Genomic DNA, 25,000 nt, shown 5'->3' with positions numbered 1-25,000 from the left:
TGAACGAGTGACCGTGTTTGGACCAAAATGATTACTGATCTGAAAAACCTGTTTTTGGAATATCATGTATTGATCTAGCTCTAAATGAACAACGGAGACTAAATATCAGCATCCACAATGCCAATTTAAAGGAAAATCGTGAGATATTAAAAGACCTGATAAACGCCACTTGCTTTTTGGGGAAACAGGAGCTTGAATTTGGTGATAACGACGAGAGTGCAAGCTCCTCCAATCGTGGGAATTATGTGGAACTATAGCACTCTTATGCAGAGAAAAATGAACACCTGCAAACATCCACTGAGTTTGTGTTTACCGGCACATCAAACAGAATGCAGAATGATTTGATAGAAGCAGTAGGTGATGTGGTCAGAAATGACATTGAAAAGGAGATGAATGCAGCCAGATTTGTCAGAGTGGAGACTTTTAAAACTCAAAAGAAAAAGAAAAAAAGGAGGACTTCTACAACAATTGTCAGAGATCTTCATCCAGAAGTAAAGGCGAATGGACTTAATTTACAAGTAAAGGTAAGATATACTGTCTAGTATCTGCTCTGCAGTGCTGTGTTAATTGTGTGCTAAAATGTTTTATTCTAGCATCATACTGTTTGTTTTTGTGATTTGGAGCCGATGCCATTGCATCATACTGTCATGTTTGTGAATCTGACTTGTGAGTCAGTGACTTGGCATCATACTGTATTAAAGTAAAAGTACCAATGATTGTCACACACACACTAGGTGTGGTGGAATTTGTCCTCGGCATTTGACCCATCTCCTTGTTCACCCCCTGGGAGGAGAGGGGAGCAGGGAGCAGTAGTAGTGGCCGCGCCCGGGAATCATTTTTGGTGATTTAACCCCCAATTCCTACCCTTGATGCTGAGTGCCAAGCAGGGAGGTAATGGGTCCCATTTCTATAGTCTTTGGTATGACTCGGCCGGGGTTTGAACTCACGACCTGCTGATCTCAGGGCGGACAAGTGACTTAGCATCATACTGTATCTTTGTAAATCTGACTCATGGGTCAGTGCCTCCCCAATCTCAAACCTCACGGGTATGAAATATTAATCAGAATCTTTTTTTACTGCCATTGGCAGTAACGGTTCACAAACTATGTTTTTGTTTTCCTCTTTTCGGTACAATGGTGCTACATGAAACATTACCTTGCAAAATGAAGTAGAATTAAAAATAGAAAAAGATGAATACAATGAAATGTCTAAGTGCCTCAGACTGGAAGTCTCTGCAGAGAGTGGTGAGGACAGCGGAAAAGACAATCAGGACTCCTCTTCCTCCTATCCAGGAGATCACAAAAAGCCGCTGCCTGACCAGGGCTCAGAAAATCTGCAGAGACTCCTCCCACCCCCACCAAGGACTCCTGGACTCTAGAAAAAGGTTCCGCAGCCTCCGTAGCAGAACCTCCAGGTTCTGTAACAGCTTTTTCCCTCAGGCCATAAGACTCTTGAACGCATTAAAATAATCCCCTCAGTTCCCCCCCAAAAATGGATTAACTCGCTGGAATATAAAAGACAATATAACATACATCCATAAACATGAATGCATATGAAAAAGTGCAATATATTTATCTGTACAGTAATCTATGTATTTATATCTGCACCTTATTGCTCTTTTATCCTGCACTACCATGAGCTAATGCAACAAACTTTCCTTCTTATCTGTACTGAAGATGTCCGATAATATCGGCCTGCCGATATTATCGGCCGATAAATGCTTTAAAATGTAATATCGGAAATTATCGGTCTCGGTTTCAAAAAGTAAAATTAATGACTTTTTAAAACGCTGTTGTACGGAGCGGTACATATCCGGTAAAACACGGATATAAACCCAGTCAGCAGCCCCTCCCCTCTCCCACACACAACACAGGAGTTGACGACTGCAGCATGAGAGGTGTACTGGCAACGCTTGACGACCTCATCAAACCGCCGCGAGCGGAGCATAACAACAACAAGAGTGTGTTGTTGCCGGTGCTGTAGCCGTGGCTAACAAGCCAGTGAGCTCGGTGACTAACTAACGACACCATGTCTACGGTTTGGGATTATTTTAAAGTGTGTCTGACGGATAAAAAACTGGCAATTTGCAATGACTGCAAAAAGTTGGTTATGCGAGGAGAAACCAAGACGTCTTCCTTTAATAAGAGAAATTTGTTCTCCCACCTCTTCAAGAATCATAAGGAGATACATGATGAATACAAGCGGAAGATGGATGAAAAGCAAACACCGAAAAAAAGTAGTACCACACAGTTGTCGCTTAAAGACTCCGCCGTGAAAAAACAAAAATACAACAAAAACCACGCTGGGGCGAAAGCTCACATTGTCGTCAGGGACAATGCACGCAATATGGCAAAAGCTACGATGGAGTTTGGTGTGGCTAGTCTGCCCTGCATGCCGCACACTTTGCAGCTTGCAGTGAATGGAGGTAATGCACTTTGTGACTTCAGTAATAAATATGGCAGTGCCATGTTGGCACTTTTTTCCCATAATTTGAGTTGAAGTTGTTCTCTTATTTTGGAAAACCTTGTTAGTATGTTATTGTTGACTTTATTACTCTAGTATACTCTGGACTGAAGCTGTGTGCCTTCATTGTTTTTGTAGCTGTTGTTTTGAGACATGTTGAAAAAAAAAAAAAAAAGAATAATGCACTTTCTTAGACTTAGTGAAAGTCAAAGTATAGTATTTCCCATAGTTGTAGTGGGTATCAGGATTATCTCAGGGAGAGGATGTCCCAAATTCCAAGCTGCTGTTTTGAGGGATGTTAAAAAAAATAATGCACTTTGTGACTTCAGTAATAAATATGGCAGTGCCATGTTGGCACTTTTTTCCATAATTTGAGTTGAAGTTGTTCTCTTATTTTGGAAAACCTTGTTACATTGTTTAATGCAGTGGCTCTTAACCTGGGTTCGATCGAACCCTAGGGGTTCAGTGAGTCGGCCTCAGGGGTTCGGCGGAGGTCAAGACACACCCAAATCATCGTGTAAATAAAAACTTCTCCCTATCGGCGTATTTCGGATATGACAACAGCAGAAGTCCGACTGATTTGCAGGTGTGTCATTTGTTGTGAGTTTATGTTGGTTTTGTTCTTTGAACAAGGTGATGTTCATGCACGGTTCATTTTGTGCACCAGTAAAAAAAAACATGGTAACACTTTAGTATGGGGAACATATTCACCATTAATTATGATGCTTATTAACATGCAAATTAGTAACATATTGGCTCTTAACTAGTCATTATTAAGTACCGCATTTTTCGGAGTATAAGTCGCACCGGCCGAAAATGCATAATAAAGAAGGAAAAAAAACATATATAAGTCGCACTGGAGTACAAGTCGCATTTTTTGGGGAAATGTATTTGATAAAACCCAAAACCAAGAATAGACATTTGAAAGGCAATTTAAAATAAATAAAGAATAGTGAACAACAGGCTGAATAAGTGTACGTTATATGAGGCATAAATAACCAACTGAGAACGTGCCTGGTATGTTAACGTAACATATTATGGTAAGAGTCATTCAAATAATTATAACATATAGAACATGCTATACGTTTACCAAACAATCTGTCACTCCTAATCGCTAAATCCCATGAAATCTTATACGTCTAGTCTCTTACTTGAATGAGCTAAATAATATTATTTGATATTTTACGGTAATGTGTTAATAATTTCACACATAAGTCGCACCCCTGGCCAAACTATGAAAAAAACTGCCACTTATAGTCCGAAAAATACGGTACTTATTAATGCCTTATTCTGCATGGCCTTATTATAACCCTAACCCTCTAACCCTAACCAAATAACTCTAAATTAAGTCTTTGTTACTTAGAATATGTTACCCTAGTGTCCAAAAAACCCTAAATTAAGTCTTTGTTACTTAGAATATGTTCCTCGTACTAAAGTGTTACCAAAAACATATACCGTATTTTTCTGACTATAAGTGGACGTTTTTTTCATAGTTTGGCCGGGGGTGCGACTTATACCGGTACTCAGGAGCGACTTATGTGTGAAATTATTAACACATTACCGTAAAATATCAAATAATATTATTTATCTCATTCGCGTGAGCGACGAAGAAAATGTCCCCAATCGTCACACACACTCGTCAGCAATCGTCACTCACACGCCAACCAATAGAATTCGGCAGGGGCGGGTCATGGCAGAAGTGCATTGTGGGTCCTGGGATGCTAACTACTATATGCTATACGCTACTGCCGGAGCTATTAAAATGGATCACATCAACATTGGCGGTAACTTATAAAAACTGAGAAGGACTGAACTAAAATGGCACCGAAAAGGAAATCATATACTGCAGATTACAAGCTGGACGTAGTGAAATATGCTGCAGACAACAGCAATCGAGCAGCAGAAAGAAAGGACGGTAGCGGGGCGCATACCAGAGGCGACACCGAGGAAGATGATTTCATGGGATTTAGCGATTAGGAGTGACAGATTGTTTGGTAAACGTATAGCATGTTCTATATGTTATAGTTATTAGAATGACTCTTACCATAATATGTTACGTTAACATACCAGGCACGTTCTCAGTTGGTTATTTATGCCTCATATAACGTACACTTATTCAGCCTGTTGTTCACTATTCTTTATTTATTTTAAATTGCCTTTCAAATGTCTATTCTTGGTGTTGAATTTTATCAAATAAATTTCCCCCCAAAATGCGACGTATACATGTTTTTTTTCCTTCTTTATTGTGCATTTTCGGCCAGTGCGACGTATACTACGGAGTGACTTATAGTCCGAAAAATACGGTAACTTTGTCTTGAATTTGAAAAAAAAAAAACATTTTATTTTTCACTAAAGAAGGGTTTGGTAAATGCGCAAATGAAACTGGTGGGGTTCGGTACCTCCTACAAGGTTAAGAACCACTGGTCTAGTGCAGGGGTGCTCACACTTTTTCTGCAGGCGAGCTACTTTTCAATTGATCAAGTCGTGGGGATCTACCTCATTCATATATATAATTTATATTTACTTATTTATGAAATATATGTTTTTGTTAATAAGTTAAAGGTGTTTAATGATAATGCAAGCATGTTTAACACATATAGTTAATAAATTAAAGGTGTTTAATGATAATGCAATCATGTTTAACACATAGTTAATATTGATAATAAATTAAAGGTGTTTAATGATAATACAAGAATGTTTAATACATATAGTTAATATTGTTAATAAATTAAAGGTGTTTAATGATAATACAAGTATGTTTAATATTGTTAACTAGTTAAAGGTGTTTAAAGATAATGCAAGCATGTTTAATACATATAGTTAATATTGTTAACAAGTTAAAGGTGTTTAATGATAATACAAGCATGTTTAATATATATAGTTAATATTGTTAACAAGTTAAAGGTGTTTAATGATAATACAAGCATGTTTAACACATATAGTTAATATTGTTAATAAGTTAAAGGTGTTTAAAGATAATGCAAGCATGTTTAACACATATAGTTAATATTGTTAACAAGTTAAGGTGTTTAAAGATAATACAGGCATGTTTAACACATATAGATTCCTTTCTTTCATGAAGACAAGAATATAAGTTGGTGTATTACCTGATTCTGATGACTTGCATTGATTGGAATCAGACAGTGATGCTAAAAACGTCCGCATTTTCGAATGGAGGAGAAAAAAGTCCTCCTTTCTGTCCAATACCACATGAAAGTGGTTGGTTTTTGGCATCTTATTTGTCCAGCTTCCATACTCCTTTGTATACACTTTAGAAGAAATACATTGTCGGCAAACTCCGTAGCTTGCTAGCTTGTGCACGCCAGCTTTCTGAGACTCTTGTTTTGTTAGCGCAACTGTGCAGTCGGTCTTTGGAGTTTTGACGACAGGTACGGCGCCAGAGTCTGTTGAAATAAAGTGTTTCTCGCCTTCCAGTCGGTAATTTTAAGGAGCTGGCAGCAGCCAGCGTCATCTCAGAAGACCCTCGGGTGCCGTGAATGTCAATCAAGTGACGAAAGTGACGTCATAGTGAAGATTTATGATCGCTCATTTTTAGGACTATTTTTTTTAATGCCTGGCTGGTGATCGACTGACACACCCTCCGAGATCGACCGGTAGCTCGCGATCGACGTAATGAGCACCCCTGGTTTAGTGCATCCAGCAGGACATCACAAAAAAATTAGGCATAATAATGTGTTAATTCCACGACTGTATATATCGGTATTGGTTGATATCGGAATCGGTAATTAAGAGTTGGACAATATCGGCAAAAAAGCCATTATCGGACATCTCTAATCTGTACTGTAAAGTTCAAATTTGAATGACAATAAAAAGGAAGTCTAAGTCTATAGGTAAAAGCCAGTAAATTAGAATATTTTGAAAAACTTGATTTATTTCAGTAATTGCATTCAAAAGGTGTAACTTGTACATTATATTTATTCATTGCACACAGACTGATGCATTCAAATGTTTATTTCATTTAATTTTGATGATTTGAAGTGGCAACAAATGAAAATCCAAAATTCCGTGTGTCACAAAATTAGAATATTGTGTAAGGGTTAAATTTTGAAGACACCTGGTGCCACAAACTAATCAGCTGATTAACTCAAAACACCTGCAAAGGGCTTTAAATGGTCTCTCAGTCCAGTTCTGAAGCCTACACAAACATGGGGAAGACTTCAGATTTGACAGCTGTCCAAAAGGCAACCATCGACACATTGCACAAGGAGGGAAAGACACAAAAGGTTATTGCTGAAGAGGCTGGCTGTTCTCAGAGCTCTGTGTCCAAACACATTAATGGAGAGGCAAAGGGAAGGAAAAACTGTGGTCAGAAAAAGTGTACAAGCGATAGGGATCACCGCGCCCTGGTCAAGATTGTGAAAAAAAAAACATTCAAAAATGTGGGGGAGATTCAGGAGTGGACAGCTGCTGGAGTCAGTGCTTCAAGATCCACCACCAAGAGACGCTTGAAAGACATGGGTTTCAACTGCCGCATACCTCGTGTCAAGCCACTGTTGACCAAGAAACAGCGCGCAAAGCGTCTCACCTGGGCTAAGGAAAAAAAGAGCTGGACTGCTGCTGAGTGGTCCAAAGTCATGTTTTCTGACGAAAGCAAATTTTGCATTTCCTTTGGAAATCGAGGTCCCAGAGTCTGGAGGAAGACAGGAGAGGCACAGGATCCACGTTGCCTGAAGTCTAGTGTAAAGTTTCCACCATCAGTGATGGTTTGGGGTGCCATGTCATCTGCTGGTGTCGGTCCACTCTGTTTCCTGAGATCCAGGGTCAACGCAGCCGTCTACCAGCAAGTTTTAGAGCACTTCATGCTTCCTGCTGCTGACCTGCTCTATGGAGATGGAGATTTCAAGTTCCAACAGGACTTGGCGCCTGCACACAGCGCAAAATCTACCCGTGCCTGGTTTACGGACCATGGTATTTCTGTTCTAAATTGGCCCGCCAACTCCCCTGACCTTAGCCCCATAGAAAATCTGTGGGGTATTGTGAAAAGGAAGATGCAGAATGCCAGACCCAAAAACGCAGAAGAGTTGAAGGCCACTATCAGAGCAACCTGGGCTCTCATAACACCTGAGCAGTGCCAGAAACTCATCGACTCCATGCCACGCCGCATTAACGCAGTAATTGAGGCAAAAGGAGCTCCAACCAAGTATTGAGTATTGTACATGCTCATATTTTTCATTTTCATACTTTTCAGTTGGCCAACATTTCTAAAAATCCCTTTTTTGTATTAGCCTTAAGTAATATTCTAATTTTGTGACACACGGAATTTTGGATTTTCATTTGTTGCCACTTCAAATCATCAAAATTAAATGAAATAAACATTTGAATGCATCAGTCTGTGTGCAATGAATAAATATAATTTACAAGTTACACCTTTTGAATGCAATTACTGAAATAAATCACGTTTTTCAAAATATTCTAATTTACTGGCTTTTACCTGTATATGTGATGATTAAGACAGTAAAACAATGTATTAATAAAATAGGCTGAATAACTAAACTAAGTGTGTTTAAAAGTACAACATTGCCCATGCAGGTGTTAGAAGTCCTGTTACTTGTCATTAATAACCCAGAGAAACGCCCTTGCTCTCACAAGCTAACTATTTAGCAAGGGGTCATGTGCTGCTACATAGCACTGTTAGCATTCCAGCTGCAAAGTGCTAACACCTGCGAATAAATGGACTAGGAGGATGGAAGGATGTCTAAATATGACATGTTGATTATTGCCATTCATTGTTGACTTCTCACCAGGGAGGGAGTGGAGGCGAACTTAGCACAGGCATACATCACGACAGCACGTCCTCGTCAGGTCAACCACGGCAGCAGGAGATGATGATCTGTTTAATCACAAATACATTTAAAAAAACAAAACATGACAATGTAAAGTAATTAAGTGTGCTTAGGTAGCTTGCTAGAGGACAGGCAACCATGTTTGCTACTAGAAGAGTGGGCGCGCACTTTGGTAAGGTCGTTGGTCGACACCGGGAAAAAAAAGCTCGCTTCCAGCGAGATAGTTGGAACGTAACGGAGCATTTATTCGTGTTCGGCGTTAAATACACCGCTTGAAGGTTGAAAAATGAGTGGAATTGTCGGGTAAAGCGCGCAGAATGAGAAGGAGAAGATTTAGTTCTTACCTGTGACGGGTGGAGGTCGAACGCACGAGAAGATTGCGCAGGCGCAGAGACCCGTTCGAGAGACGGACTTCCGGTGTCGAGCCGCCAGCACGCATGCGCGTTACAATCGTCCTTCACCTCCAGTTTTTTTAAGACCTATTAATATATAAACCAACGTTTGACGATTTGCACTATATATATGAGATTTATTATCAATATACACCACTTATTTATTATTAATATACAAAACGTATTTATTATTCATATACAACGCTTATTAATATACAACAATTAATTATTATTAATATACAACTTGTTAATATACCACACTAATTTATTATTAATATACAACACTTATTTATTATGAATATACAACACTTATTTGTTATTAGTATACAACTTATAAATATACAACACTTATTTATTATCAATATACAACACTTATTAATATACAACACTTATTTATTATTAATATACAAAACGTATGTATTAATATACAACATTTATTTATTATCAATATACGCCACTTATTTATTATTAATATACACAACTTATTTATTATGACTATACAACACTTATTTTTTATTCATATACAACACTTATTAATATACAACACTTAATTATTATTAATATACAACTTATTAATATACAACACTAACGTATTACTAATATACAATACTTATTTATTATGAATATACAACCTTATTTATTAATAAGATACAACTGATCAATATATAACACTTATTTATTATCAATATACAACACTTATTAATATACAACAATTATTTATTATGAATATACAAAACTTATTTATTATCAATATACAACACTTATTAATATACAACAATTATTTATTATGAATATACAAAACTTATTTATTATCAATACGCAACACTTATTAATATAAAACATATGTGTTAATATACAACACTTATTCATAATCAATATACAACACTTATTTATTGTTAATATACAACACTTATGTGTTATCAATATACAACACTTATTTATTATCAATATACACCACTTATTTATTATTAATATACAAAACATATTTATTATTCATATACAACGCTTATTAATATACAACAATTCATTATTATTAATATACAACTTTTTAATATACCACACTAATTTATTATTAATATACAACACTTATTTATTATCAATATAAAACACTTATCAATATACAACACTTATTTATTATTAATATACAAAATGTATGTATTAATATACAACATTTATTTATTATCAATATACGCCACTTATTTTTTATTAATATACACAACTTATTTATTACGACTATACAACACTTATTTATTATTCATATACAACACTTATTAATATGCAACACTTAATTATTATTAATATACAACTTATTAATATACAACACTAATGTATTACTAATATACAATACTTATTTATTATGAATATACAAGACTTATTTATTAAGAATATACAACTGATCAATATACAACACTTATTTATTATCAATATACAACACTTATTAATATACAACAATTATTTATTATGAATATACAAAATGTATTTATTATCAATATACAACACTTATTAATATAAAACAATTATTTATTATGAATATACAAAACTTATTTATTATCAATATACAACAATAATTAATATAAAACACTTATTTATTATTAATATACAAAACGTATGTATTAATATACAACAATTATTAATGATCAATATACAACACTTATTTATTGTTAATATACAACACTTATGTGTTATCAATATACAACACTTATTTATTATCAATATACACCACTTATTTATTATTAATATACAAAACATATTTATTATTCATATACAACGCTTATTAATATACAACAATTAATTATTATTAATATACAACTTGTTAATATATCACACTAATTTATTATTAATATACAAAACTTATTTATTATGAATATACAACACTTATTTATTATTATTATACAACTTATAAATATACAACACTTATTTATTATCAATATACAACACTTATTAATATACAACCCTAATTTATTATTAATATACAAAACGTATGTATTAATATACAACATTTATTTATTATCAATATACGCCACTTATTTATTATTAATATACACAACTTATTTATTATTCATATACAACACTTATTAATATACAACACTTATTTATTATTATTTTTCAAAACGTATGTATTAATATACAACATTTATGTATTATCAATATACGCCACTTATTTATTATTAATATACAACACTTATTTATTATTCATATACAACACTTATTAATATACAACACTTAATTATTAGTAATATACAACTTATTAATATACAACACTAATGTATTACTAATATACAATACTTATTTATTATGAATATACAAGACTTATTTATTAATAATGTACAACTGATCAATATAAAACACTTATTTATTATCAATATACAACACTTATTAATATACAACAATTATTTATTATGAATATACAAAACTTATTTATTATCAATATACAACACTTATTAATATACAACAATTATTTATTATGAATATACAACACTTATTTATTATCAATATACAACACTTATTAATATAAAACACTTATTTATTATTAATATACAAAACGTATGTATTAATATACAACACTTCTTTATTATCAATATACAACACTTATTTATTGTTAATATACAACACTTATGTGTTATCAAATTGATTTATAATACATAAGTGTTGTATATTAACAGTAAATAAGTGCCGTATATTGATAATAAATACATGTTGTATATTGATAATATCAATCAATATCAACACGTATTTATTATCAATATACGCCACTTATTTATTATTAATATACAAAACGTATTTATAATTAATATAAAACGCTTATTAATATACAACAATTAATTATTATTAATATACAACTTGTTAATATACCACACTAATTTATTATTAATATACAACACTTATTTATTATGAACATACAACACTTATTTATTATTAGTATACAACTTATAAATATACAACACTTATTTATTATCAATATGCAACACTTATTAATATACAACACTTATTTATTATTAATATGCAAAACGTATGTATTAATATACAACATTTATTTATTATCAATATACGCCACTTATTTATTATTAATATACACAACTTATTCATTATGACTATACACCACTTATTTATTATTCATATATAACACTTATTAATATACAACACTTAATTATTATAAATATACAACTTATTAATATACAACACTAATGTATTACTAATATACAATACTTATTTATTATGAATATACAAGACTTATTTATTCATAATATACAACTGATCAATATGCAACACTTATTTATTATCAATATACAACACTATTAATATACAACAAGTATTTATTATGAATATACAAAACTTATTTATTATCAATATACAACACTTATTAATATACAACAATTATTTATTATGAATATACAAAACGTATTTATTATCAATACGCAACACTTATTAATATAAAACACTTATTTATTATTAATATACAAAACATATGTGTTAATATACAACACTTATTCATAATCAATATACAACACTTATTTATTGTTAATATATATAACACTTATGTGTTATCAATATACAACACTTATTTATTATCAATATACACCACTTATTTATTATTAATATACAAAACATATTTATTATTCATATACAACGCTTATTAATATACAACAATTAATTATTATTAATATACAACTTTTTAATATACCACACTAATTTATTATTAATATACAACACTTATTTATTATCAATATCAATCAATCAATCAATCAATCAATGTTTATTTATATAGCCCTAAATCACAAGTGTCTCAAAGGGCTGCACATGCCACAACGACATCCTCGGTACAGAGCCCACATAAGGGCAAGGAAAAACTCACGCCACTTATTTATTATTAATATACACAACTTATTTATTATGACTATACAACACTTATTTATTATTCATCTACAACACTTATTAATATACAACACTTAATTATTATTAATATACAACTTATTAATATACAACACTAATGTATTACTAATACACAATACTTATTTATTATGAATATACAAGACTTATTTATTAATAATGTACAACTGATCAATATACAACACTAATTTATTATCAATATACAACACTTATTTATATACAACAATTATTTATTATGAATATACAAAACTTATTTATTATCAATATACAACACTTATTAATATACAACAATTATTTATTATGAATATACAAAACTTATTTACTATCAATATACAACACTTATTAATATAAAACACTTATTTATTATTAATATACAAAACGTATGTATTAATATACAACACTTATTTATTATCAATATACAACACTTATTTATTGTTAATATACAACACTTATGTATTATCAATATACAACACGTATTCATTATCAATATACACCACTTATTTATCATTAATATACAAAACGTATTTATTATGACTATACAACACTTATTTATTATTCATATACAACACTTATTAATATACAACACTTAATTGTTATCAATATACAACTTATTAATATACCTACTCAGTGACCTAGTGGTTAGAGTGTCCGCCCTGAGATCGGTAGGTTGTGAGTTCAAATCCCGGCCGAGTCATACCAAAGACTATAAAAATGGGACCCGTTACCTCCCTGCTTGACACTCAGCATCAAGGGTCGGAATTGGGGGTTAAATCACCAAAAATGTTTCCCGGGCGCGGCACCGCTGCAGCCCACTGCTCCCCTCACTTCCCAGGGGGTGAACAAGGGGATAGGTTAAATGCAGAGGACAAATTTCACCACACCTAGTGTGTGTGTGACAATCATTGGTACTTTAACTTTAACTTATTAATATACAACACTAATTTATTACTAATATACAATACTTATTTATTATGAATATACAACACTTAATTATTAATATACACATTTTATCAACAGGGAGTCAAAAAACAGCTTTTTCATCGACCTAAATAACGATATAAATGGATACTGGGTGCCAAGTGCAATACGATATTTGGTCGTTAGAGGGCAGCAACAGTCCTTGTGAGGAAACGGGCTGCAGGACAGGACTTCACTGCAAACCCATCTCAACCACAATTGTGCACTTTTTAAAAAAAATCCTCACTTACAACGAACAGTAAACATATTTTTTTGTAAAGGCTGAATATTTGCAATTTAAAAAAAAACATGTATGTATAATAATGTTGTATCAATGTCTTATGCCTGCTGGGCTAATAGTTTAGAAAATGACAAACATCAAAATAGCCCGTGCATGCTTTCATTTCTCATTGTGCAGCTCTCAGTGGAAACAAATTAGACATACTTGGTCTATAACAGAGGTGTCAAAGTACGGCCCGCGGGCCGGATCAGGCCCACGGACGGGTTCTATCCGGCCAGCGGGATGAGTTTGCTCAGTATAAAAATGACAATGAAAGAAACTGCTGTTCTAAATGTGTCCACTGGATGTCGCAATAGGAATTAGCAAATATTTGTAGATTATGCAACATATGTAAAAAAACAATAAACCACATGTTCGTGCACCAGTCGAGGAAAATTATCAAACTACATAAATAACATCCTGTAATTTGACTGATGAACATTTTCATATAATTTATTCAGAAAGCATAAATAACGACAAATAAAGATAGAATACTATTAACCGCAACATGTAAGTGTAAAAAAACCCCAACAACATAATGATTCGTACATTTTCAAAATGTTCTTGTTCTATTTCAAACAAAGAAAACAATCTGAAGTTATCTTTATTTTTAAGTTATCATGCCGTGATTTTACCAGTCCGGCCCACTTGGGAGTAGACTTTTCTCCATGTGACCCCCTGTCACGGCCCGAGCGCATTCCAATGCGCACTCATCTGTGCGCTCTGCTGAAAGCACCTCCAAGAGTGCACCTGCGTGCGCCACTCCTGCAGAAGCTGCGCCCGGTGCGCAGCTGCATTCAATCATCAGCAATCAGCGCACCTGTCGCTGATCAGAAGACCTGCCTTCTTAAACCAGCACAACCTGCTATCCGGCGCCAGAACGTAGCTACCTGTTCAGTACTCCTGCCTTCGTTCCCACGTTACGAGCTGTGTGTCTCGTCTTCCCGCGTTCCCTCTGCTTCCCTGGCTGCCTCTTGGATCTTGACCTCCCGCCTGGACACTGACTCTGACGCGTCGCTATCGCCCCCGACTACCTGCCTGTCTCACGGACCTTACACACAACAGTTAACTCACACACATAGTCGCACACACCATACACTTTTGGACCCGTCACACTTCATTTCCCTTGTTTATTATATTATTTCCTGACGTATATATATTGGGAATATACACTATATTGCCAAAAGTATTTGGCCACCTGCTTTTACTCACATATGAACTTGAAGTGCCAACCCATGGAATTGTCCAAAATGTTCACCTGGCCTACCACTTGGTGGCTGACTTGCTGTTGTTCCCAAACTCTTCACTTTTCTTATAATAAAGTTGACTTTGGAATATTTCGACTGGATTTGTTGCACAGGTGGCATCCTATGACAGTTCCACGCTGGAAATCACTGAGAGCGGCCCATTCTTTCACAGATTTTTGTAGAAACAGTCTCCATGCCTAAGTGCTTAATTTTATACAACGGGCCAAGTGATTAGGACACCTGATTCTCATCATTTGGATGGGTGGCTAAATACTTTTGGTAATATAGTGTATATAATTAAATATAGAGCTAAACTATACGTCCCTCCTGTCTGTGCCGTCTCCTTCCTCCTGTACACCATAACACCCCCGATCTAAAATGAGTTTGACACCCCTGGTCTATAAGAATGTATGGATGGAGACTTATTCTGCGTTCAATCCCGGGCTCTGGATCTTTCTGTGTGGAGTTTGCATGTTCTCCCCATGACTGCGTGGGTTCCCTCCGGGTACTCCGGCTTCCTACCACCTCTAAAAACATGCACCTGGGGACAGGTTGATTGGCAACACTAAATTGGCCCTTGTGTGAATGTGAGTGTGAATGTTGTCTGTCTATCTGTGTTGGCCCTGCGATGAGGTGGCGACTTGTCCAGGGTGAATGCAGCTGAGATAGGCTCCAGCACCCCCTGCGACCCCTAAAAGGACAAGCGGTAGAAAATGGATAGGATGGCATATAGCCAAACTACGCCCCCTTGTTGTCTGTGCCGTCAACTCCCCCCTGTACATAACATTGATAATGAACACCAATGAGTTGACTGATGAACAATATCATATAATTTATTCATAAAGCATAAATAACGACAAATAAAGATAGAATACTATTAACCGCAACATGTAAGTGTAAAAAAAAAAAAACCAACAACATGATTTGTACATTTTCAGAATGTGATTGTTCTATTTCTAAACAAAGAAAACAATCTGAAGTTGTCTTTATTTTTAAGTTATCGTGCTGTGATTTTACCAGTCTGGGAGTAGATTTTTCTCCATGATCTAAAGTAAGTTTGACACCCCTGGTCTATAAGAATGTATGGATGGAGACTTATTCTGCGTTCAATCCCGGGCTCTGGATCTTTCTGTGTGGAGTTTGCATGTTCTGCCCGTGACTGCGTGGGTTCCCTCCGGATACTACGGCTTCCTACCACCTCTAAAAACATGCACCTGGGGACAGGTTGATTGGCAACACTAAATTGGCCCTTGTGTGAATGTGAGAGTGAATGTTGTCTGTCTATCTGTGTTGGCCCTGCGATGAGGTGGCGACTTGTCCAGGGTGAATGCAGCTGAGATAGGCTCCAGCACCCCCTGCGACCCCTAAAAGGACAAGCGGTAGAAAATGGATAGGATGGCATATAGCCAAACTACGCCCCCTTGTTGTCTGTGCCGTCAACTCCCCCCTGTACATAACATTGAAAATGAACACCAATGAGTTGACTGATGAACAATATCATATAATTTATTCATAAAGCATAAATAACGACAAATAAAGATAGAATACTATTAACCGCAACATGTAAGTGTAAAAAAAAAAAACCCAACAACATGATTTGTACATTTTCAGAATGTGATTGTTCTATTTCTAAACCAAGAAAACAATCTGAAGTTGTCTTTATTTTTAAGTTATCGTGCCGTGATTTTACCAGTCTGGAAGTAGATTTTTCTCCATGATCGAAAATAAGTTTGACACCCCTGGTCTATAAGAATGTATGGATGGAGACTTATTCTGCGTTCAATCCCGGGCTCTGGATCTTTCTGTGTGGAGTTTGCATGTTCTCCCCGTGACTGCGTGGGTTCCCTCCGGGTACTCCGGCTTCCTACCACCTCTAAAAACATGCACCTGGGGACAGGTTGATTGGCAACACTAAATTGGCCCTAGTGTGTGAATGTGAGTGTGAATGTTGTCTGTCTATCTGTGTGGAATGCAGCTGAGATAGGCTCCAGCACCTCCTCCGACCCCTAAAGGGACAAGCGGTAGAAAATGGATGGGATGGCATATAGCCAAACTACGGCCCCTTGTTGTCTGTGCCGTCAACTCCCCCCTGTACATAACATTGAAAATGAACACAAATGAGTTGACTGATGAACATTTTCATATAATTTATTCAGAAAGCATAAATAACGACAAATAAAGATAGAATACTATTAACAGCAACATGTAAGTGAAAAAACAAAACAAAACCCAACAACATGATTTGTACATTTTCAGAATGTGCTTGTTCTATTTCTAAACAAAGAAAACAATCTGAAGTTGTCTTTATTTTTAAGTTATCGTGCCGTGATTTTACCAGTCCGGGAGTAGATTTTTCTCCATGATCTAAAATAAGTTTGGCACCCCTGGTCTATAAGAATGTATGGATGGAGACTTATTCTGTGTTCAATCCCGGGCTCTGGATCTTCCTGTGTGGAGTTTGCATGTTCTCCCCGTGACTGCATGGGTTCCCTCCGGGTACTCCGGCTTCCTACCACCTCTAAAAACATGCACCTGGGGACAGGTTGATTAGCAACACTAAATTGGCCCTAGTGTGTGAATGTGAGAGTGAATGTTGTCTGTCTATCTGTGTTGGCCCTGCGATGAGGTGGCGACTTGTCCAGGGTGAATGCAGCTGAGATAGGGACAAGCGGTAGAAAATGGTTGCGATGGCATATAGCCAAACTACGTCCCCTTGTTGTCTGTGCCGTCAACTCCCCCCTGTACATAACATTGAAAATGAACACAAATGAGTTGACTGATGAACAATATCATATAATTTATTCAGAAAGCATAAATAACGACAAATAAAGATAGAATACTATTAACCGCAACATGTAAGTGTAAAAAAAAAAAACCCCAACAACATGATTTGTACATTTTATCCAAACTACGCCCCCTTGTTGTCTGTGCCGTCAACTCCCCCTGTACATAACATTGAAAATGAACACCAATGAGTTGACTGATGAACATTTTCATATAATTTATTCAGAAAGCATAAATAACGACAAATAAAGATAGAATACTATTAACCGCGACATATACGTGCAAAAAAAAAACATTTTCAGAATGTGCTTGTTCTATTTCTAAACAAAGAAAACAATCTGAAGTTGTCTTTATTTTTAAGTTATCGCGCCGTGAATTTACCAGTCCGGCCCACTTGGGAGTAGCTTTTTCTCCACGATCTAAAATGAGTTTGACACCCCTGGTCTATAGGAATGTATACTTATTGTGCACAAAATGAGGACATGCCTCTTAGGGTCTCTAAATTTAACTCCGCATTAAATATTGATATCACCTTGAGTGGGCTTCCCCTTCGCAAAGATGCTCGTAGGAGGAGGAGGATGCTCCATTTGGCTGTGCGGAAGGGAGATTCCTTCGCTCTTCCAGCCGCCACCCTCCGCCGTGACGCACCACTATAATAAGCACGCGGCGCGCGATTCCCTCTGACGTCACCGCCTGCTGGGTATAAATGGTGGCCTGGTCTGGAGCAAAGTCACTTTGGAGCTACCACAACCACTAAAAAGGATTTATTACTGCGCCTGACTTCGTTGGATTAAAAAACAAAAATTGGACATCACCTAGTAAGTGACTTTTTTGTTGTTATTGCTGAAATGTCATTCTGGATGGCGCCCATGATGAGATGGTCCATGTGTCCCCAGGTGTCGACTTTAAAGCGCAAAATGACTTTGAACAAGAGCGACAAATTGCGGAGCATGGACAAGAGGCGAGGCAGCACGCCCTTCCCCACCAACATGCACGCCAACCTGCACCGGAGAAGCATGCCGGTGGACGACCGGGACCTGCGCGCCGCCACCGGCGTGCGTCAAAGCGCGCAGAGCGACGAGCTGTCCAGGCTGCTGCGCTGCACCTCCTACTCGCCCGACGAGCCGCAGCCGCCGCAGCAGCACCGGGGCAGCTGCGGCTCCGAGTCCTCCGACTCGGTCATTTCCACCGGCAGCGAGGCGGACGCGCAGGTGTACAAGGTGGTGCTCCTCGGGGAGCACGGCGTCGGCAAGTCCAGCCTGGCGCGCGTCTTCGGGGGAGTCGAGGATGCTGGTCACGACGGCGAGGAAGCAGGTAGACGAGGGATGCAAGGGGGATGAGTCATGCGCCATTGTGTTTGTCATCTCGCTCAAAGGTCAATTAGTCACTATGGAGGCAAAAATAATTACATATATGTGACAATTTGGTGAATCAGTGATGGATTGGCTTCTTATTTCTGCATGTATTGATTGTTGCTATTTCCATCACCAGCCAGGCAAGCAGAGCTGCACTCAGCAGGCACGCAAACAGTATATCTAATAACATAACGCTATGAATATGCTTTAATAGGTACAGTATAGAAGTAGAATATACAAAATTGCAAACTAGTAGTAGACTGTAAAGAGAAAAAGCTGAAATCGTGATATTAATAATTATTATCACAAAGCTTTTTCATTTTTTAAAATAATTATCACAAAATATATACTTTTTTTAAATGAAAATATCAAATCCAGATCCACTTTATTTATATCACACCATTGACAAACTGTTTACAGAGTGCTGCACATTAAAATAATAAAAAAATACATTTAATTAAAAGCATTTAAAATAATAGACACAAAAAAATACAATTAAAAATCGAAATAGCAATAAAAATATATTAATAATAAAAAAAAAAGTACAAATATGTCAAAAAAATGGACTAAAACAAAAAAAGATGCAGAGGAAACAATTCGTATTGTTAATGTCAGGGGTCCCCAAACTACGGCCCGCAGGCTGGATTAAAAGTTAACTAAATAAATACATTATATATATATATATATATATATATATATATATATATATATATATATATATATATATATATATATATATATATATATATTTTTTTTATCATTCTTTTTTAAAATCTGTCCTTTCTAATCCATTTTCTACCCTACCGCTTGTTACTCTCGGTGTCTCCTAGCCGCTCAGGTAATCATGTTGTCGATAACGTGACATCATCACGCTCAAATTATATAGAAATATATATATATATATATATATATATATATATATATATATATATATATATATATATACACAAACAAACAAACAAAGATAAAATAAAAAAATAATATTAATAAAATAAATCAAAAATAAATAACAATTAAAAAAAAAAAAAAAAAAAAAAAAAAATATATATATATATATATATATATATATATATACATATATATATATATATATATATATATATATATATATAGTCGCCCTGCGGTGAGGTGGCGACTTGTCCAGGGTGTACTCCGCCTTCCGGCCGATTGTAGCTGAGATAGGCTCCAGCGCCCCCCGCAACCCCAAAAGGGAATAAGCTATTGTTATTATATTGTAAAGTTCTGTTTAGGGTAATCGTCTCTGAATCGCACACTGACGTGAATTCCGTATTTCTCCCCGCAGGGAACACGTATGACAGATCCATTGTGGTGGATGAGGAAGAAGCGGCCATTATGCTGTATGACATCTGGGAACAGGTAAGATACGGACTGATATCACCTCACAGAAACAAACGATATCGCCGTGTACGATGCTGACCATTGCGATGTGTTTCTCCACCAAGGACAACAGCCAGTGGCTAAAGGAGCAGTGCATGAGGATGGGCGACGCCTACATCATCGTGTACTCGGTGACGGACAAGTCGAGTTTCGAGAAGGCATCGGAGCTGCGGATTCAGCTGCGCAGAGCCAGGCAATCTGAAGATATTCCCATAATCCTCGTGGGCAACAAGAGTGACCTGGTGAGGTCCAGAGAAGTGTCAAGAGATGGTAAGTCGGAGTTATTTAACCCCGTGTAGCTACATCACAGAAGCATGACTTAAAATAACGTTAACGCGTTAATAACGAGTTACCACAGATTAAAAAAATATATATATGTATAAAGCAAACAAATGATCCAGTCCTGTGTTGATAGTATTAAAACTTGAAAATGATCTGTCTAGATAGACTTATGAGAGATTTTTTTCCCCGTGATTAATCGAGATTAATTATGACTATGGACTAATGTGATTAATTGCGATTAAATATTTGAAATGCTTGATAGCCCCAGTAAAATATTTCAAATTATTATGTTACAAATAATTATTATTTAAGACACATATCATCAATGTATGAATAATTCTGATTAAGTATTATTAATCGGATTGAAAATAATAACTTGACACCACAAATAAAAAGCTTTTCTCTGCGATTAATCACCAGTAATTATGACTTAACTACAGACAAAACGTGATTAATTGCATTGTCATTTAAATTACTCAAACAACTAATGACCTGTGATTAATCATGATTAATCCAATGTTTGATTAAGTCTGATTAAGTATGATTAATCGGATTGAAAATAATAACTTGGCACCAAAAATAAAAAGCTTTTCTCTGCGATTAATCACCAGTAATTATGGCTTAACTACAGGCAAAATGTGATTAATCGCATTGTCATTTAAATTACGCAAGCAACTAATGACCTGTGATTAATCATGATTAACCCAATGTTTGATTAAGTCTGATTAAGTATGATTCATCTGAATTAAAATAATAACTTGACACCAAAAATAACAAGCTTTTCTCTGCGATTATTCACCAGTAATTATGAGTTAACGACAGACAAAAACGTGATTAATTGCATTGTCATTTAAATTATGTAAGCAACTAATGACCTGTGATTAATCATGATTATTCCAAATGCAAAAGTATGATATATCTATTGGAACAAAAATAATAATTTGACAGCACAAATAAAAAACCTCTCTCCGTGATTAATCACCGGTAATTATGAGTTAACTACAGACAAAATGTGATTAATCGCATTGTCATTTAAATTGCGCAAGCAACTAATGACCTGTGATTAATCAGGATTATTCCAAATGCAAAAGTATAATATATCTGTTGGAACAAAAGAATAATTTGACAGCACACATAAAAAACCTCTCTCTGCAATTAATCACCGGTAATTATGAGTTAACTCCAGACAAAATGTGATTAATCGCATTGTCATTTAAGTTACGCAAGCAACTAATGACCTGTGATTAATCATGATTATTCCAAATGCAAAAGTATGATATATCTGTTGGAACAAAATAATAATTTGACAGCACAAATAAAAAAACATTTTCTGCGATTAATCACAAGTAATTATGAGTTAACTCCTGACAAAATGTGATTAATCGCATTGCCATTTAAATTACGCAAGCAACTAATGACCTGTGATTAATCATGATTAGTCCAATGTTTGATTAAGTCTGATTAAGTATGATTAATCTGATTTAAAATAATAACTTGACACCAAAAATAAATAGCTTTTCTCTGCGATTAATCACCAGTAATTATGACTTAACTACAGGCAAAATGTGATTAATTGCATTATCATTTAAATTATGCAAGCAACTAATGACCTGTGACTAATCATGATTAGTCCAATGTTTGATTAAGTCTGATTAAGTATGATTAATCTGATTTAAAATAATAACTTGACACCAAAAATAAATAGCTTTTCTCTGCGATTAATCACCAGTAATTATGACTTAACTACAGGCAAAATGTGATTAATCGCATTGTCATTTAAATTACGCAAACAACTAATGACCTGTGATTAATCATGATTAATCCAATGTTTGATTAAGTCTGATTAAGTATGATTAATCGGATTGAAAATAATAACTTGACACCAAAAATAAAACGCTTTTCTCTGCGATTATTCACCAGTAATTATGAGTTAACTACAGACAAAAACGTGATTAATCGCATTGTCATTTAAATTACGCAAGCAACTAATGACCTGTGATTAATCATGATTATTCCAAATGCAAAAGTATAATATATCTGTTGGAACAAAAGAATAATTTGACAGCACACATAAAAAACCTCTCTCTGCAATTAATCACCGGTAATTATGAGTTAACTCCAGACAAAATGTGATTAATCGCATTGCCATTTAAATTACGCAAGCAACTAATGACCTGTGATTAATCATGATTAGTCCAATGTTTGATTAAGTCTGATTAAGTATGATTAATCTGATTTAAAATAATAACTTGACACCAAAAATAAATAGCTTTTCTCTGCGATTAATCACCAGTAATTATGACTTAACTACAGGCAAAATGTGATTAATTGCATTATCATTTAAATTATGCAAGCAACTAATGACCTGTGACTAATCATGATTAGTCCAATGTTTGATTAAGTCTGATTAAGTATGATTAATCTGATTTAAAATAATAACTTGACACCAAAAATAAATAGCTTTTCTCTGCGATTAATCACCAGTAATTATGACTTAACTACAGGCAAAATGTGATTAATCGCATTGTCATTTAAATTACGCAAACAACTAATGACCTGTGATTAATCATGATTAATCCAATGTTTGATTAAGTCTGATTAAGTATGATTAATCGGATTGAAAATAATAACTTGACACCAAAAATAAAACGCTTTTCTCTGCGATTATTCACCAGTAATTATGAGTTAACTACAGACAAAAACGTGATTAATCGCATTGTCATTTAAATTACGCAAGCAACTAATGACCTGTGATTAATCATGATTATTCCAAATGCAAAAGTATAATATATCTGTTGGAACAAAAGAATAATTTGACAGCACACATAAAAAACCTCTCTCTGCAATTAATCACCGGTAATTATGAGTTAACTCCAGACAAAATGTGATTAATCGCATTGTCATTTAAGTTACGCAAGCAACTAATGACCTGTGATTAATCATGATTATTCCAAATGCAAAAGTATGATATATCTGTTGGAACAAAATAATAATTTGACAGCACAAATAAAAAAACATTCTCTGCGATTAATCACAAGTAATTATGAGTTAACCCCTGACAAAATGTGATTAATCGCATTGTCATTTAAATAACGCAAGCAACCTGTGATTAATCATGATTAACCCAAATTGAAAAGTGTGACTAATCTAATTAAAAAAATACATCTTTGGGCATCACTAATAAAAAAAATTTGAGCTGCGATTAATTATGAGTTAGACAAAATGTGATTAATCGCGATAACTATTTTAATCGCTACTTCAAATATATTCAAAATATAATCGGATCGTTTTCCTCGGAGAAACTGTGCAAAATGTGAGTTTGGATCTTCTCAGAGAAGTAAAACCCTTCTTCCGTTTTCTTCGCCCCTTCCAGAGGGAAGCGCTTGTGCCGTGGTCTTCGACTGCAAGTTCATCGAGACCTCGGCCTCCCTCCACCACAACGTGCAGGAACTGTTCGAGGGCATCGTCCGACAAGTGCGCCTGAGGAAGGACAGCAAGGAGGAGAACGCTCGGCGCATGGCCAGCTGCCGGCGGCGGGAAAGCGTCAGCAAGAAGGCCAGAAGATTCCTGGGCCGCTTCGTAGCCCGCAAGAACAAGAAGATGGCGTTCAGGCAGAAGTCCAAGTCCTGCCACGACCTCACGGTTCTCTGAGGAAACCACACGGGACTTGTATTCTTTCCTTTGGCCTCTGAAGACCCAATGCTGTGTGTTTTCTTATTTGAACACTAACGGACTAATAGAGCTGTACAGACATATATATATATTTTTAATTTCCAGACACCATGGTGTTCACATGCATGAAGCTTTGGCATATTTATTTATTTTTCTGTCCGCCTTAAAAATGTGAGAAATCAACAATTTTTTTTTTTTTTTTCTAAGATTCCTTTTTTTTGTTTTTACCGAGAGGGATTGACGTACCAATTGTGGTTATGAACGATGGCGAATGCAAACATACATCTCATAATGGAGTCGCGTCCACTTGACGGGTGGTGTGCAGGTTCGTGCCTCAGCCAAGTGAAGCGTTGACGTGTTGAACACTTTGCAATAAGTTCTATTTGTATTGTACACCAGGGGTCCCCAAACTACGGCCCCCAAAATCCGGCCTGCGGGAAGTCCCAAGTCAAAAAAAATTAAATTTTTAAATTTTTTT

At 35.2% G+C, this 25,000-nt stretch overlaps 2 protein-coding genes across 3 annotated transcripts in view; one reads left to right on the top strand and one right to left on the bottom strand.

Moving 5' to 3' along the window:
• LOC133615885 (ATP synthase F(0) complex subunit C3, mitochondrial-like) overlaps positions 1 to 8,680 on the bottom strand; it is a 16,181-nt gene extending 7,501 nt beyond the window's left edge. Inside the window, exons 1-2 of the mRNA XM_061974751.1 lie at positions 8,612 to 8,680; positions 8,226 to 8,314 (exon numbers count right to left, since the gene is read on the bottom strand). Coding sequence (XP_061830735.1) covers positions 8,226 to 8,264 — 39 coding nt within the window. The 5' untranslated portion in view covers positions 8,265 to 8,314; positions 8,612 to 8,680. The remainder of the gene's footprint in view (positions 1 to 8,225; positions 8,315 to 8,611) is intronic.
• Positions 8,681 to 18,524: 9,844 nt separating this feature from the next.
• Positions 18,525 to 24,989, top strand: rrad (Ras-related associated with diabetes). 2 transcript variants are annotated; one of them, XM_061975348.1, is made up of 5 exons: positions 18,525 to 18,633; positions 18,712 to 19,129; positions 20,474 to 20,547; positions 20,634 to 20,838; positions 24,224 to 24,989. In XM_061975348.1, the coding sequence occupies exons 2-5, from the start codon at positions 18,733 to 18,735 to the stop codon at positions 24,499 to 24,501; spliced, it is 954 nt and encodes a 317-aa protein (XP_061831332.1). In that variant the 5' UTR covers positions 18,525 to 18,633; positions 18,712 to 18,732; the 3' UTR covers positions 24,502 to 24,989. The 2 variants fall into 2 exon arrangements, with proteins under 2 accessions (XP_061831332.1, XP_061831331.1); XM_061975347.1 differs by having other exon boundaries at positions 18,566 to 19,129.
• Positions 24,990 to 25,000: the final 11 nt, after the last annotated feature.

The sequence above is a fragment of the Nerophis lumbriciformis genome, linkage group LG15, assembly GCF_033978685.3.
Source record: "Nerophis lumbriciformis linkage group LG15, RoL_Nlum_v2.1, whole genome shotgun sequence".
Classification (NCBI taxonomy): Eukaryota; Metazoa; Chordata; class Actinopteri; order Syngnathiformes; family Syngnathidae; genus Nerophis; species Nerophis lumbriciformis.
This window is presented reverse-complemented; position numbering and strand designations above follow the sequence as displayed.

Coding starts and splice junctions, on each gene's coding strand:
- rrad (XM_061975347.1), top strand. CDS start 18,664: ATGTCATTCTGGATGGCGCCCATGATGAGATGGTCCATGTGTCCCCAG. Junction 19,130..20,473: donor TCACGACGGCGAGGAAGCAG/GTAGACGAGGGA, acceptor TTCTCCCCGCAG/GGAACACGTATGACAGATCC. Junction 20,839..24,223: donor CAGAGAAGTGTCAAGAGATG/GTAAGTCGGAGT, acceptor CGCCCCTTCCAG/AGGGAAGCGCTTGTGCCGTG.